The sequence below is a fragment of the Fringilla coelebs genome, assembly GCF_963513975.1.
Source record: "Fringilla coelebs genome assembly, chromosome: 2".
Classification (NCBI taxonomy): domain Eukaryota; kingdom Metazoa; phylum Chordata; class Aves; order Passeriformes; family Fringillidae; genus Fringilla; species Fringilla coelebs.
This window is the reverse complement of record NC_140029.1, coordinates 5,147,460-5,164,836: the sequence shown is the minus strand read 5'-3', so window position 1 is coordinate 5,164,836 and position 17,377 is coordinate 5,147,460. Positions and strand designations below refer to the sequence as shown.

The 17,377-nt window shown below is 44.6% G+C and overlaps 1 protein-coding gene across 1 annotated transcript; it reads left to right on the top strand.

Moving 5' to 3' along the window:
* Positions 1-653: 653 nt before the first annotated feature.
* Positions 654-16,971, top strand: TMPRSS3 (transmembrane serine protease 3; the record flags this gene model as incomplete). The annotated part of the gene is made up of 12 exons (XM_084226340.1): positions 654-671; positions 1,988-2,132; positions 3,710-3,820; positions 4,705-4,821; positions 6,221-6,344; positions 7,323-7,448; positions 8,124-8,167; positions 10,178-10,343; positions 12,662-12,831; positions 14,248-14,343; positions 15,455-15,597; positions 16,741-16,971. 12 exons carry the CDS (start codon positions 654-656, stop codon positions 16,969-16,971), a joined length of 1,491 nt encoding a protein of 496 aa, XP_084082466.1.
* Between the last annotated feature and the right edge of the window lie 406 nt (positions 16,972-17,377).

Sequence of the window (17,377 nt, the reverse complement as noted above, 5' to 3'; positions counted from 1 at the left end):
TCTCCTTCTTCCCTCCATCCTTCGCTTTGTCAGGAATCTCTCTTCTAAATGAAAACAACCCAGCCAAACCATTACTACTCTCGATCATTCCTTGCAGCTGAGTGTACATTTCCATTTTCTAAATCCCAGATTACAACTGAGTTGATCCCTCAGCAACGTGAGACGCTGCTTTTTCACAAAACCTCTGCAGGCACACAGCGATGGCTAAACCCAGCGAAGGAGGAGCAAGGTGAGGCTGTGAGATGAGAGATGAAGAGATGAAGAGATGAAGAGATGAAGAGATGAAGTCCTGGGGCTGCTGCTCCCTGCCACCCCCAGCTCTTGGTGTTCAGGGCCGTTGTTTTTGGCGGAGGATGAGCGAGCGCTTGCGTGGCGCTCACGGGGCTCCTTTGCTAAGGGTTTATGGGAAGGTTTGCAGATCCCACAGTGTTGCCTGGTGTTTTTCAGCTAATTAAACAGCGTGCTGCATTTTTATCTGCCCCTTTCCGTAGCCATGCCATCCAGGGCCACCCGATACCCCTCTCCAGGTTGGGTTACACGGGCTGCGGCCTCGACGCCGCGCGCAGCGGCCGGCTGGAAACCCTCCCCGAGCAGAGAGGCTCAGCAAACTCTGAGCTTGATAATGAAGAAGGAAAACAGTTTTGCTTTTAACTATGACTTCTCAGGAAGAGGTGAGTGAAGCTTTGGGAGCGTGTGATTGCCAATGAATAAGCAAAATGTCGGTGTTTGGCTTGCATGTAATTCAGTTCACAATGCTGTTTTGTTTCCTGATGGGCAAATTATGCACCAGCTAGAAGGCTTTTTGGTTTTAATATTTAACAATCATGCTGGCAGATTCTCTACAAAGTTCAATTTATGTTCAATGAAATCTAGGTGAAATTTTACCAAATGAAAGAAATAAATGAAATGAAACAAATAATGAAATAAACCTTTATTGCTGAAAGGTGAAAAAATACTCCAGGATATTTTCCATATAGATATCTCACAGATAAAACATGTATTCTTTGCCTGAAATGTGTCACTGTAAGCATTTTCTGGGACTGACTCTGCAAACATGCTGCTTTTACAGCTTACCAGCTCCACTGTCTTTAACAAACCTGGACCTATTTCACATCACTCTGAGATCAAAAGCTGATTCTTTTTGCCATTGTGCAGAACCAGAGTCAGAAATTAGCGTTTCAAATCTTATTTTCCCCAAATTCTAGTGTAGCTAACTTTATTTATTCCCCTGTATAGCAAGCCATCAAACGTTTACTGGAGTAAAATTCCCCTGAATGAGGATCCTGTCAGGTCCTGCGCTGCTGTCCTGTGCATTTTAGTCTTTCTCTTCTTTTCTATTGCAATTATAGAGCAGGGGATGGATTCACAGCCCCATTGTGAGTTATTAAAAGTAGCTCCGGTGCTTAGACAAATCTGAACAAAAATTAACCTCAGTAGTTCGCTGGTAAATTATTTATAAGTGCTTCTCTCATGAAAATTAAGTACATAACAATGTATTGTTATTGTCCAGCTCTGAGGTGCCCAGCACAGGAAGGACATGGACCTTACTGGAGTGAGGCCAGAGGAGGCCAGAGAGATGCTCAGAGGGCTGGAGCCCCTCTGCTGTGAGGAAAGGCTGAGAGAGTTGGTGTTGTTCATCCTGGAGAAGAGAAGGCTCCAGACAGGCCTTGTTGTGGCCTCCCAGTGCTCAAAGGGGGCTGCAAGAAGGTTTAGATGAGATGTTAGGAAGAAATTCTTCACTGTGAGTATGGTGAGGCCCTGGCAACAGAGTGCCCAGAGAATTTCTGGGTGCCCCTGGATCCCTGGAAGTGTCCAAGCCAGGTTGGGCAGGGCTTGGAGCAGCCTGAGATAATGGAAGGTGTCCCTGCCCATGGTAGAGGGTGGATGAACTGTAACGTCCTTACAGCCCAAACCATTCTGTCACTCTGTGACAACATTATAATGACTATTTTCTTTCTTTTTTCCTTTTTCTCTCCTGTTGAGCCAGGTTCAAGAGACAAATCCCACTACTGGAAGTCTTGAAATCATCTCCGTCACAGAAGATGAACCGCCAGTACCACAAATTCAGTTTACCTTCAAAAGGTTTTTCTTCATACCACAAGCAAGAGTGGACCCGAGTGCAGATGGATCTGGTAGGGACAATCCACAGCGTTCTGGCCTTTGCAATGCCAGTGGCCACTGTGTGCCCAGCTGTGCTTGCCCACCCAGAGCAAGCCATCACACTGAGGAGGAGGAAACATGAGCTCCCTCCCCCAGGTGTGTGGTTTGCCAGCTCAGGGATGTGATGACATCTTGTGTCCACTTGCACACATAAGCATTTTTCACAGTCAGATTATTCACACAGAAGCAAATGTTTCCCCATGCTTTCCAGACACATTTTTGAATGGTTTGTTTGAAATTTTGCCAAGCTGGAAATTGGTCCATCAAAAAACCTGAATCTGTAATGCAGCAGCCTTGGAGGATTAGCATGTCTGTTTGCTGCTTCCCATTGGTTTCAAAATAACCATGGGTTCCAACAGAGACAGGCTGAGCTTCCAGAGTGAAAATAGAGCAATATAATTTTCTAGTCCATTAGCTGCTACAGCTGTCTAAGATTTTTGGCATACCAGACACCAACTCCATTGCCAAAACCAGTTACTCAGCTGCTCCTGAGAGTCTGAGGAAGCTGGGATTTACTTAGAGAGTCCATAAACCCTTGGAGACACTCCTTATCCTTGACTGATTGTCTCTGCCAATCTCAATTATAAAGCCTGAGGAGCAGGGAAGTGAAGAGCTGTATAAAGTAAAATTAAGACAAGGTTCTGTCAGTTCCTGTGTGCACTCATGACCCAGCTGTGTTTGCTATTTCCCCACAGTTTGCCCTTTGTATATCAGAATACATTTGAGACGAGTGAATCACTCATTATTTTCAGCAGAATCTCTTGTTATCTTCCAGACTGGCAATATGACTTAAGCAGAGGTCAGCTCTGGAGGTCAGGGGTTGGTAAACAGATCCAGCTCATGAAATGTATTCTGCAATAACTACTGATGTATATTTAAACTGAAGATGCATCTTTTTGTACTTGAAAACTCAAGACCCAGCCTTGATACATCACTCAGTTCTCTTCTTGCCTTTATAGCAAAACTTTGAACAAATCACTTTTTCACAGTTTTTGAGACTAGGTAGAGGATCCTTCTTTTCTTTTTGCAAATTTAGCTTTCAATAATTTTCAATAATCTTGCTTCCAAGATCAAAGGGATCAGTGAATTTCCTCCTTCTTGTCTTGAACTTTTATTTATGAGCTGCACACAGGTTTGATTGCACAGACAGAACAGGTCAGATTTTCATTTTTATCCCAGGACTCAAGATTTCAGCAGAGGTGCTCATATGCTTGAAAAGCTCCCAGTGTGAGGTAGCCCATGAAAATGAAAATTTGGAGCTCACATTGCTGATTGCATTGAGGCTGGGCCAGGGGCTCTGCAGGGGCACAACTCAGACCCTCCCAAGGCAAATGCTCAAGGGATGTCTGACAGCAGCAGCAGCCCCAAAGCACTTGGAACCTTCTCTTTCCCTGAAAGTGCAAATCTAAATCCCTTCAGGTGAGGTCAGCTCAGGAAGCATACCCAGGAGTTATTGATGACACCTAGTTTAATGTTAGATAAATCTTTTTGATTGCCAGTTCAGCTGGTTTAACCTCACAGAAGCTTTTTCTCTCTGTCTGTTTTCCAGGAGATATTGAACCACCTTCAATGTGCCATGCTCTTGTCTCCCTAAAATACTTCCCATATATCTGTGGTTTATTCCTTGCAGTAATCCTAGCAGTTGCCATTGGCCTGGGTGGTGAGTACCATTAGTTATTTATTAAGTTCTCACTTAGCCATTCAAATGCTTAATTTTTCATGAGCCTTTTACTGAGAATGGAATTAAACTGCTACTGTGGCTTGTTCGTGGAAATAAAAAATCTTGTTGAGGTGATGGCTTTAAATTTTATTTACATGTAGGGATGAAATAGGTCTGGCACTCCTGGGAAGATTGGTGTAATATTTACAACACTGGGGAACCTGCAGCTTCAGGAAACCTTTCTCCAGTAAAATTTTGTCAGCTTCCCTCAGGCAATGAGCTGAGTTTAGAAACTGGGGGTAAAAAGGCTCCTGTGGGTAGCCCACACCATATTTTTTGTCTTGTAATTCACTTCTCTAAGTTTGATTTCAAAGAATTAAAGAACTTTCCCCTATCAAAACCAACCTCTCTAAAGGAAAAGAAAATGCAGAATGAGTGTAGTTGTGGCTGGGAAGTGTGACCTGCCCAGGTCCAGAGGTTGTTGTGTCTCCACACCTGGAAGAGGAGTAGCTTGTGGGAGGTTGAGGCATCCCCCTGGGGAAAATGAGAGCTGGATGTGTTTTCCAAGGGCCTCCCTAATTTCCTGCTGAGGGTCTGAGGCACCAGGCAGGAGCTCACCCTCGAGTGAAACTTAAACTGTGCAGAGGGGGCGGGGAAGGAGGCAGCACACACAGCAAGGCTGACTCCTCCTACCAGTCATTACTAATAAATGAGTTTTAGCAGCACCACGTGGCTGCCTCCAGGTTGTATTTCAAAAGTTCCTGGAGTACAGGAGCTGGCTTTTCCTTAGCAAGACTGAAATCTGGACAGATCATGGAATGCAGAAGTGTTAAATTAAAATCCAAGTGTGCTTTCATTGCCCTCTGTTCTTTCATTCCTTTTAGTCCAGTACAACTGCATTGGGAAGTTTCGCTGTCGCTCATCCTTTAAGTGTATCCAGAAATCTGCCAGGTGCAATGGTGTCTTCAACTGTAAAGAAGGGGAGGATGAGTACAGATGTGGTAATTTAATTTTGATTATAAATCCCTCCTACCTCCTCCTGTAGAACTGGCAAGTTATCAAGGAATGCTTGTTGTAAAGAGTTTGGGTGAGACCAGAAAGACAGAGACCAATGGAATATCTAAATCACCACTTCAGAGGAACAATCTCTCTGAGATCTGATTTACAGCTTATGAAAAATCAAACTGCCTTTTAGATAAATGTGATGATTACTGAATATTGTTACTGCCATTTTTGATAATTTTCTCCATTAGAAGCCCAGATGCTTTTTGACTGCTCACATTTCCTCTGCCTGCAAGGTGTAACCACACTGCCTTATGATGTGTAAATACAGAATACTCTGAATTCACTGGCACACCATTGTGCTGTGTCAGTTTTGAAGATTGCAAAATCCTGGTGTCACCTTAAAGGATGTGGGAATGGGAGAAATCAGCCTTTTGTTCATTCAGTGCTGCAGAATTTGCTGCTTCACCTGAGAAGTGTATAACTTATTTCTGAGTTTCTCTCAGTGGTAGTTTTGGGAATTACAGGGATGCTTTAAATGGTACTTCCCAGTCCTGTGCTATGGAAGGTGGTGTTCACAGGCCCTGGAGGGAAAGGACTCTAATTTTAATAAACAGAATAACTGGGTTTTAGCTCAGTGCATTTGTAATCCTGGCTCCTGTACCTACAGCTAAGGAGGCAGCACAACTTTCCTTCTGTGCAATAGGAGTGACAAGAACCACAAGGTTTTGGCCCCAGCTAACCCTGCACAATGTGTTCAGCATTTGGAGAGCTTACCCCAGGGAGGCTAGAGGTGTCAGTGGAGCCAGTGGCAACAACACCTCTGCTTCTCCTGCCTTCCTTTGCAATTCCATAACACTGGAATGGTGGGCACGTGTGGGAAAGCCCTGTTCAGCAGTGGCCACGTGCATGGCCTCCCTTTTCCCTCACAGATGAGCCCTTTCCCAGGTCCAGGACAGCTGGGCACAAGTGCATCCACCTCTCTGACACAGGAGGTGCCCACCACCTTCATCCCTTACCCTCACCATGGTTTTCCTCAGAGCAAAGCATCTGCAGCTCCAGCTCACTGCAATCACCAAGACTTGCTTAAAGCTCACTGCAGGGCCAGGCAGCCTCCCCCACCTGTATTAAAGCTGGCATTCCCATGAGCAAAGATCTTTTTTTCCTGTAGCTCAGAGTACCTTATTTATTTAAAAAAAAAAAAAAAAAAAAAAAAAAAAAAAAAAAGCACAGAAAAATTCTGTCAAAGAACCCAAATGACGAAAAAGATAAGTAGTGGCTCAGTGAGCCAGAAAACACAGACACCACAGCGGTGCCTTGGCACTGTCATGTGCCTGTTGTGTGCCTGATGTTCATCCCCACAGCTCACTGAGGCTTTTCTTGTCCTGAATCCCAAAGTCAGGCTGAGTGGGAAGAGGGCAGTGCTGCAGGTGTTCACCTTTGGCTCCTGGCGCACCGTCTGCTCCGACGACTGGAGGGCAGAGTACGGGAACAGCACCTGCAAGCACCTGGGCTTCTCAAGGTAGGGACACCACGTGCCAGCCCCTTCATTTGGCATTTTGAACGAGCTCTGAGGTCTTCAGTCTTTCTAATGAAGCCTCGTGTTAGTTTGTGCCTTAAAAATGACTTAACAATCCACCTTTGTGGGTCACATGGTTGAGGAGATTTGAGATGATGGACTTGTACATGGCAAATACATTTTATTACTGCTATAAATCCTGCATAATGGCTTGGCTAAATCCTCCCTGTGATGCAGGTGCCCAAATCCTATTTGTCACCCTAGTAGCCTGTCAGAGAGGCACTAAAAACATATGAGCGTTTTCCGCTTCTTTTACTTCCCCTATAGGTAAATTATGTACACAATTCATGTCATGACATCTGATAGGATTTAAGGTCCACCTCATAATTAGAGAAGAACGTGGCAAAGCAGTTCTTGCTGGCTTGATCCCATTCCTGAAAATGCACCATTTCTTTCACAAACTTTAACAAAACTGAGAAGGATTTGAAGTCATGATTTGGCATGATGCTCTGTTATTTCTTACCATGGAACCATTCAGATTTCTGTTATAGTTTGCAGAATAAACCTTCTTTGAATAAATTCTTGTGGCCTTTAGGACAAAATACATCTCAATTTTTCAACAAAGAAGAGAAGAAAAAATGAAAAATTATTCATCCTCCCTGCTGCAAAACACAACTCTAGAAAAAGGAGACAATGAGCTTGTAAGTGGCTCAGGAAACGTGCCAGCCACTTACAATGAAAAGCTTCATTGTAATGTTACAATTAAAATTTATTTTCTCTGCCAGTTAAATACATCTCAGCACGTGACATGATTATGTCAAAAATACATGCACGTGGTAAGGAGCAGAGGGGGAGGAAATAATTACTTTTATCGAATGCCAGAATCTGATTATTGTGGTTTTCATTACCAGAACTGGTGAATTATTTAAGCAGATTGCTGCAATGCTGTCTGGGAAAGCTGTGTTTATGGTTTATTTGCAGTTATGTGAGCTCAGGTTACCTGCCCGTGGATGCAGTTGAAAAACAGTTCCAGAGACATTTCGTGTCCCTCAGCCACTGGCTCTCAGCTGATCAAGTGACATCCCTGCACAATGCCACCAACCTCAGGTATGCCTCAGCTGCTTCAGGAAGACACCAGTCAATAGAAAGGGAATTATTGATAGTTTGAGATTGCTGCTGTTTTTTCAGGCATGGAGCACTTTGTAAGTGTTTGGTGGTGTTACACATGCTAGACTGAGGTTCAGCAGCCGTCTTGCTGGAATAGAAACTGAGAGTCTGATCCAGGACCCATTAAAATCAGCAAAGGCTTTCAAATGAGCAGTTTGAGATGACTGTCCCACGATGCCATTTTCACAAATGGATAGGCACCAGGCACTGCAGTTTTTCCATTCTGAAGCAGTTTGTTTCAGTTTGCAGATCCTTACACGTTTCCCAGCGGCTTTATGAACCCTTTATGGTCCATTTATTCCTCCTGATGAATGCTGGTTTTTTTAGTTACCTTCCAGTGAGAAGGGAGCAATGGATCCAAGGAGATTTCAGGTCTTCCTTCGTGGAAGAGTGAACCCCTCCTCAGCAGGGCAGCATGTGGTCTGCAACCTCCTGATGGTGGCCAAGCTCCCAAATTCAGTATTCCTGATTAGGTTGGATGAGTTCATGCCTTTGTGCCTCTTTCAATATATGAGTTACTTATATTTGTGTGCACAGGAAAATGATATAATATTGAAAAAACACACAGAGGTGTTTGTGAATTGGGACTAATGCTGCACTGTCTTCTCGTCTCAGGGAGGAATGCACTTCTGGCAATGTGATCATCTTAAAGTGTTTGGGTAAGAATCAGAAAAAGTGAAAATAAAAGCAGAAACTCTCCTTTATCCACTGCATGGCAGCTGCGTACTCAGGGCACATTATAACATCAGTTTATCACACCAAAGAAAAATTGTATTTTTTATGTAAAATTTGAAAGAGTTTCAGAAAGTGAAAATAGGCTGGGAGGGCAGATTGGGAGCATCAGATAGCAGGAGCATTTCAGTGAGAATCCAGTAGGAAGTGTGTATTTAAGGACTGTGTGTTGAGTCCATGGACTCACATCATAATTCCAAGTCATTATTTGGCATCTTGGCAGGAAAAGGGAAGTTCTGCCTTAATGGAATTTATATCCCACACCTCTCCATGCTACCTAGTTCTCAGATTGGGATAAAAAAAATCAAAATACAGCAGCAAAATCACCATAAGGGGAGAGGAGATGCTTGAGCCTGCCTGTGTGGGACCCTGAGGATGAAGGAGAGCAGAGCAGGGGGGTTTTACAGCTCAGCTCTGTGGTGTTTGCTGGGTTTCCAGGACAAAGGAGGAATTGAGATTCTGACTCCATGTTCTTAGAAGGCTAATTTATGGTATTATATTATATTATATTATATTATATTATATTATATTATATTATATTATATTATATTATATTATATTATATTATATTATATTATATTATATTATATTATATTATATTATATTATATTATATTATATTATATTATATTATATGCTAAAATTATACTAAAGAATAGAGAAAGGATACAGACAGAAGGCTTAGCAAGAATGATTATGAAAAACTCGTGACTGACTCCTCAGAGTCCAACACAGCTGATGGTGATTGGTCATCAAGTAAAAACAATTCACATGAAATTAATCAAACAATGACCAGTTGGTAAACAATCTCCAGGCCACATTCCAAAGCAGCAAAACACAGGAGTAGCAAATGAGATAATATTGTTTTTTCTCTGAGGTTTCTCATCTTCCCAGGAGAAGAAATCCTGGCAAGGGATTTTTAAGAAAATATGACAGAGACACAGCTGAGCACTGCACCTGCAGGGAAGGGAGAGACATGGACCCCACAAACCCCAGACCATGAGTGACCTGCAGGGATGGGAGGGAGGAGGAGAAACCCTTGGGATGTGGCCATGGGGATGGGGTGGGGATGCTCCAGCTGCAGAGACCTCCCACCCTCAGCAAGGCTGGGATGAAGTTTAATAAGTCTAAGTGCTGAGTTCTACATTTTGGCCACAAAAATCCCCTACAGCATTACAAGCTGGGCACAGTGTGGCTGGACAGTGCCCAGGCAGAAAGGGACCTGGGGGTGCTGGCTGCCAGCCAGGTGAACATGGGCCAGCAGTGTGCCTGATGGCATCCTGGCCTGTGTCAGGAACTGTGTGGCCAGCAGGAGCAGGGAGGTCACCCTTCCCCTGTCCCTGGCACTGATGATGCCCCATCCTGAGTGCTGTGTCCAGCTCTGCCCCTCAGTTTGGGAAGGATGTTGAGATGCTTGAGCGTGTCCAGAGAAGGGCAACAAGGCTGGTGAGGGGTTTGGAGCACAAGCCCTCTGAGGAACGTTTGGAGGAGCTGGGGCTGTTCAGCCTGGAGAAGAGGAGGCTCAGAGGTGCCCTTATTGCTCTCTGCACCTTCCTGGGGGAGGCTGCACACAGGTGGGGTCGGTCTCTCCCAGCGGGCAGCACTGACAGAACCAGAGGACACAGTCTGCAGCTACAGCAGGGAAGGGATAAGTGGGATATCAGGAGGAAATTCTTCACAGAAAGAATAATAAAGCACTGGAATGCTCTTCCCAGGGAGGTGGCAGAATCACCATCTCTGGATGTGTCTAAAAAAGCCTGGACATGGCCCTTGGTGCTACAGTCCAGCTGAGGTGTTGGGGCACAGGTTGGACTCGATGATCTTAGAGGTCTCTTCCAACCTCATTATTCTGTGATTCTGTGATTCTGAGAGGGGCTGAATGTGACCCAAACCAGGGCTGTGTTTCCTCTCTGGGCTGTAACCTTTGCCTCCTGGCAGCGTGCGGGACCCGGGCCAGCTACGGGCCGCGCATCGTGGGCGGCAACGCGTCGTCACCGCGGCAGTGGCCGTGGCAGGTCAGCCTGCAGTTCCAGGGCCACCACCTCTGCGGGGGCTCCGTCATCACCCCCCTCTGGATCCTCACGGCCGCCCACTGCGTCTACGAGTGAGTGCCCAAACCCCCTGCCCAAACCCCCCTGCCCAAACCCCCCTGCCCAAACCCCCCTGCCCAAACCCCTGCTCGGGGGACGCTCGGCTTGCGCTTCAAAATCACCCGCAGGACGCGCTGCCTCACCCGAGGCTTTTATGCTTTTCATGTGTTTGTAGTCCTGTAATTTTTCAGTGTGTAGCTCTAAACTCCATTAGTGGAGTATTAAGTATTTCGTATCAGTATTAAGTGTGAGCTGCTGCTTTCCCATTTTGTTCAGACAGAACGATTCCTCTCCAGACCTGGGGATCAGGGACACCTGTCCTTCACTGTCTTCAGCTCCAAGAAATGTAAACAAAAGTGAGGTGGGGGGAGGAGCAAACTTGGGGTAAATGACTTCATTACCTGAAGCTGTAATTGGAATATTAAGCCCTGTGAGAAATTATATTCATTTCCAAAATTTGGAAAGGTTTATTAGAACCTTATCAAAAATACAACAGAAGACTGAATAGAAAAAATATTATGGGGCAGGGAGCAGAGGATCTTTCCCACCGTGTGCTCACCCACACAGTGGAGGTTTTGCCTTTTAACCCTTTAGCCCCTGCCAAAGTTCTGTCCATTGACTCCTTCTTTGCTGTCCAGTGGTGGAGTTTACTTCCTTAAATCTCAGTTGGAGGTCAGGTGCTGTCATGGTAACAAACTGACCCTCCCAAATGTCCCAAATCCCCAAAATAACAACACAAGGAGGGGGTAAAACATAACTATACATCTACAAAACTTCTCTAAACGTATATACATTATATTTGCCTTTTAATTGTGAGACTGAACCATCACATTTCTCATCTATCACAGCCCCAACATGCAAATGGACCAAACTTGTAAAAATGTGAAAACCTGTGACCCATTGTCCAGTTTTGGCTGTAGCCCCTGGGGGGCTTTGTCTGGCCTAAATGTACCTAATGCCCCTTCATCAAATATAACTATTTTTTATTCCCCTAATTTTATCTGCCATCTATTTTAAGGTAGTCCCGAAAAGGCATCATACCATTTAACCTGTTCCTCTCTTTTTTGCACAAGTCTTTATTGAAAAAAAATTTCCCAAAGAAGTGATCTAAACCCAGGACTCCAGTTTCCAGACATTCTGGCCACTCCCAGCTCCCTGGGGAAACATCTTAAAACAAGATTTAAGCGCTAGATTTTCGGTATCCCAATCTGCAATTTCTGCAAATTGCATGTACAGAATTTGTATTTGGCTTCTCTGATCCACTGGAGCTTCAAAATAAATTACAGGATTCTTTTCAAGTTGACAGGATCAATCAGTGATTATCACTCACTTGTACTGTGCTTTGTGCCCTTTGCCCCTTACTCACTGCTCCTTTCTATGCAGTTGAGGAGGTCTTCAGGTGATAAATAGATGCTAAATAGTTATTTAAACTCTGTGTAATTACAAACATATTTATAATGAGCTGTCTGGTTTTGCAGTCTTGTTTGCTGCTAATAGTGCAGGAGCACCTCTTGCTCTTACAAACTCCTGGCCACTTTCACCAAAGACATTTAGACAGCTAAAATGGGATTTGTCTGCCCACTTTTATGCACCTACAACATGGATGTCTTCTTCTAAGTTCCTGTAGGATGCTTTTATACCCAGTAGAGAGAAGAGATGGGATGGGCAAACCCCACTCCTAATTCCTATTTAGAGCCACGTGTTGCCATAAAAATAATTACTCAGGATTCAGCATTTTACAACCTTTGTCCTTGACTTTGTCACCCCAACCCAGTTGGTTGTGGTGTGTTTGAGGGTGATGGGGATGGGAGCTGGCAACACCACCCCCATCCCTGGAGCCTTTTCCCAGGGGAGTGAGGCCAAAAGGAGAGGAGCTGCTCATGTGCTGGAGGCTGAAGGATGTGCCAGCTCACGAACTGGGGCAGAAACACCTTCCAGAAGGGAAGCTTCTCCTTGAAAACACCTTGCCACAAGTGCTGCTGAGGTCTGGCTGAGTGCAGGTGTGCCAGGCAGCAGCCGTGGGGTCTCACAGGAGCACAGACAGCTGGGCTGAAGAAAAACTCTCAGATATTTGTAGCAAGATACATAAAATTGCCCTGATAATGTACCAGTGACCCAGTGTCTTACTAAGATTAGTCACCCACTGTCTTACTAAGATTAGTTTTACATTTTTAAAAATTAGATGCAAAACATGGCCATTATTAATGGAGAGGCAAGCCAGCCCAGCAGGCTGGAGCTATTTGCCTGCTGTATGCATAAGCTCAGGGGACAATTAGAAAAACCTGAGGGTTTTCCTGGAGGTCTGACCCTCTCTTCTACCTCTTTGTTCCAGCCTGTACTTGCCGAGCTCATGGAGTGTCCAGGTTGGTTTTGTGACTCAGCAGGACACCCAGGCTCACCCACACTCAGTGGAAAAAATCATTTACCATCGGAATTATAAACCCAAGACCATGGGGAATGACATAGCACTGATGAAACTGGCAGCACCTCTTGCTCTCAATGGTAATTTATCTCTGTGAGCTTGCATTTGACTTTCTCACCTCCCCAGCTAAAACACCCCTGTCCACACAACACCAGCAGAAACACCCCAGCCTCAGTGTGAGCATCTCCTCTGTGCTCCATGTCCAGGCATGGACAGCAACAACGTGCTGCAAAATGTTCCCAGTGAACTCTGGTATTGATTTACTGCAGGCATTTATTAATAGGCAAACATTAACTTTATTCTTTCTAAATATTCTTCCTATCTAAAATAAACACCCTGCCTCATTCTGCTCGGAGGTCACAGAGATTTTTATCATGTCCTTTCCATGAGTACTGGGGGATCCAGAAGTGTCCAAAGCTGAAAATGAAGTTTGAATTTCAAAGAGAAGAGAAGGCAATTTGAATATAATAATTATTTAAATGAAAACTACTTTTATTTTCTTGGTAGGATGCTACCTGCAGTTGATACAATGAGTTGAAATAATAAGTAATAATATTGTATGAATTGAAACACCTGCCAATACCTCCTAATCACAGTGAGCTGGCTGCAAAGGGGAGCTGGTGCTCTTTAACACATCTAGACAGTCATTTTCTAAATCAATTCTCTTGTAATGGTTTAAAATTTCACTTTTAATGAAAATTAATCTCAATTTTGTTCTGTTTTTTCTCTCATGTTTCTGCTGATTTCTTCTGCCAATGAGTAGCTTTGGGAATAAGGAATATTAAGGGGTATTTAAGGAATGAGGAATAGTAGGAAGAAATAGTAAGGAATAGTAGTGGCCCTGCACCTGAGCACGATCCCACTGTGTCCCATGCTGGGGGCTTGATGCCTTGAGCTGGGATCACTGCCCTGTGCAGAGCAGAACCCCTGGGAGCTGCCCAGTTATATTTTGTATTTTCCCTCCCTTTTCTCAGCACTCATTTGTCCCTGCAAGCATCAAGCTCTGATTTTATTCCATGAAATTCCATGTCCCAGAGCACAGAGGCACCGAAACTCTGTGAACTGATGGGTGGGAAGCAAAGGATCCAAGAATCTTTTGGCCCTCTCAGGGATGTGCACAGCCAGCTCCTTGTCTCACCCCAGCAACCCCAGGGCCTCTGATCTCCCCTTCTGCTGCATTTCTTTTTTGCTCATTCTTCAATTTATTGACCTGCTGATACCTCCTTGTGTTGCTTCATACCCAAAACTCACTGGGGCTACTGTGGGTGTTGTCTCAAACCCTCAGTGTTGCCCACAAGACAGAAAAACTCAGAAAACTGCCAGGCTATTTATGTGGGGAGTGGGTGGTGTTCATCACAAGTTCATTGCAGGCCAAATCTTCAAGTTTTTCTGAGACATATAAACTTTTTTTGCTAAATTTTGATTCTCTTCTCTCTCCCTCTTTTTTTTTTTCTTCTCTTTTTTTTTCTTTTCTTTTCTTTTTTTTTTTCAAATAGGTCACATTGAACCGATCTGTCTGCCCAATTTTGGTGAACATTTCCCAGCAGGGAAAATGTGTTGGGTATCAGGATGGGGAGCAACTGTGGAAGGAGGTATTTTAAATTGTCTGCTGATGATTTCACTACATGCACACATCTTGCATGCAGTAAATAAAGGATTTGGTTGGGGCACTGTTTAACACTAAATTTTCTGGAATATCTGGAGGGGGAAAGAAGACATATTGCTAAATTTTATGCACAAACTGTACTGCAAAAGTGCTGTGCAAACTCTTATCATAAGGAATGGATGGGCATCCTCTGAGAGAGTTGAAAATTACACATACAAAATGTCCCCAGTGCTGTAGAGGCTGTGCCCTTTAGAACTCCAAGCATAGGAAGCACAGCATGAATGCAAGAATTAACCATCCCTTTTTTGTAGAGAAAGCATATGTGTCATTTTAAGGCAGGCTGGGTGATGTAGAAATTGGATAAAACAAAATCAAAAAGAAAAGGGATTTTTTTTTTCCCATGACTCATGTTAATCAATAATATAAACTGAACCACCTTCACGTGAAAATGGGTGAATTGTCACCCATTAATTGTTTTTTATCACTCTTTATTCATGTCATTGAACGTGTTCCTGTTCAGAGAACAAGAACAGAACATTACCTGACCCACAGATAACAGCCAAAGGTGGGGAGAAAATGAAAGCAAGGTTTGCCACATAAAAAAAACCCAGCCCTAAACTGACAATAGGCACTGTGCAAATATTCCCATATGTAGAAAGGATCTGTTCAGGCTCTGAATGAAATAAAATAAATATTTATAAAGTAAAGCAGATGTTTGCAGATGATTTGTTGACTAACAGAACAGGCAATAAATTCAGAACAGGTTTTGGCACTAGTGTTGAACACAAAGTTCAACAAGCTTTTTGGTTTATTAGTGTCATTAATTGTCTGGTTTGAAGTGGAAACACACAATGTCCAGATTTTATTGTTATTTTATACACTGTGATAATCCACATCTCTGAGAGTGGATAATTGCTGTGTTCTGTAAATGATGAGACACCAAGTTGCCTTACTTTTGTCTTGCCATTTAACCACGTTCCTTTCATCCTTCCTTGCCAATTCTTTGTGTATAAAATACTCTCTGTTTATAAATAGGGATTACTTTCAAGGACAGGAATGTGAATGTTTTTACTGATTATTTTCTGGTTTTTTAACAGGTGACACATCTGACACCATGAATTATGCAGGTGTTCCTCTGATTTCCAATGCAATTTGCAATCACAGGGATGTCTACGGTGGGATCATAACTTCTTCAATGCTTTGTGCTGGTTTCCTAAAGGGAGGGGTGGACACCTGCCAGGTATGGAAGTTTCCAAACTGCAACTGTGCTCATTGGAAATGGAAAAACATGAGTGATAAGTTATCAGAAGGCACTCCCAGGCTTTTCTTGGGCAAACATTTGGGTTTGTGCCATTTATTCTGCTTACCAAAATTATCAATCACTGACCGTGTGCATTCACACGCTACAATTTCCTTTTTAGACTTCTTCTCTGGACCTTATCTGTTACTTCTAAAGCCAAATTTGCTTAAGACATATTTTGCTGCATGTGCTGCAGCACGGTGCCATCCTTTCTCTGCCTTGGCTGTGACCTCTGCACTGCACTGAATTGCACTTCCCTGCACTGTGAGCAGCTCCAGAGCCCCGCAAGGTGCAGAAAGCCCATGGTGAAAAGCAGCCAGATAGGGCTGGGGAGGAATTCCTAGTGGAAGATGTCCCTGTTGCAAGCAGGAGGCTTGGGTCTACATGTCCTTCAATGTCCCTTCCAACCCAAATCTCTCTCTATTATTCTGTGAACTTCATGTTTCTAGATTTGCTCCATCCCAATCACACTTGGGACAAAAAAAAGCAAAGTCAGTGAGTGCCTAGGTCTGCATTTCATCTCTTTTTTGCACACACAACCCCCCCAAAAGGGCACTTGGCACCAGCTGTGCCCAGGAAACCTGGCCAAAGGCAGCGTGCTCAGCACACAGCTCCACGTGACAGGAGGAGCCCTGCTCACAGGCTTGTTCCAAATTCCCTTTTTCCAGTTGTTGTGCTGGCTCTGATTCTTGTAGGGCAGGAAACTGCCCCAGCAAAGAAGAAATGGGAAGTTTTCAGTACTTATATGTGAGTCCATTGAGCTGAATCTGCGTAGCAAAGTGCCTGGGAAGGGCTGGAAAAGCAGGCAGGAGCAGGCAGGGCAGGAGGTCAGATGTGAGCTTGGAATTGCAACCTTGGGCAAGGCTCAGCTCAATAGCCAGGAGCCAGGGAAAGAAATATGGTCTCCTAGATGTCTCAAAAGTCTCCAAGCCATGCTGTAAGGTGCTTTTCCCAGGACACAGAACAAAGCAGAAACAAGAGATTTTGAATTACTGGACTATGTCCCTCCCCCCTACCTCCTCAAAGAGACAATTCCCTCCTTTTCTGGGACACTGACATTTGTTTTAATTTTTTTTTCCTCAGGGAGACAGTGGGGGCCCTTTGGCATGTGAAGATATGAGTGTCTGGAAGCTGGTGGGCACCACCAGCTTTGGAGTGGGCTGTGCAGAGAAGAACAAGCCAGGTGTCTACAGCAGGACCACCTCCTTCCTGGACTGGATCCACGAGCAGATGGAGGTCTGGGCTTGCCCTGCTTGTCACCTCTGGTTGTCACTTTGTGCCACGGGGGGTTTGGCACATATTTGTCAGAGCTGAGCTGTGCTGTATGACCTGTGGAATTGCAGGGGGGGTTTGGGGATTGGGGCTGGCCTTGGCAGAGCAGGGGGCTGGGGCTTGGTGAGGGGCTGGGGGCACCCACAGGGGTGGAGAGGAGAGGACAGCACATCCACAGGGGTGGGAATCACAGGGGAGGGCGACAGGAGCAGGACAGGGAGGTGTGGAAGGGCTGAGTCAGGAGATGGGGGCAAGGAAAGAGATCCTTGGGGAATATATCCTGTACAGTTCTGGTGCCCCCAAAATGGAGAGGAGATGGGAAGGTTGGAGCAAGTCCAGAGGAGGCACAACATTGCTAAGAGGACTGGAGCACCTCGCCTTTGGAGACAGGCTGGGAAAGCTGTGGCTGTTCAGCCAGGAGAAGAGAAGGTTGTGTGGAGACCTCAGA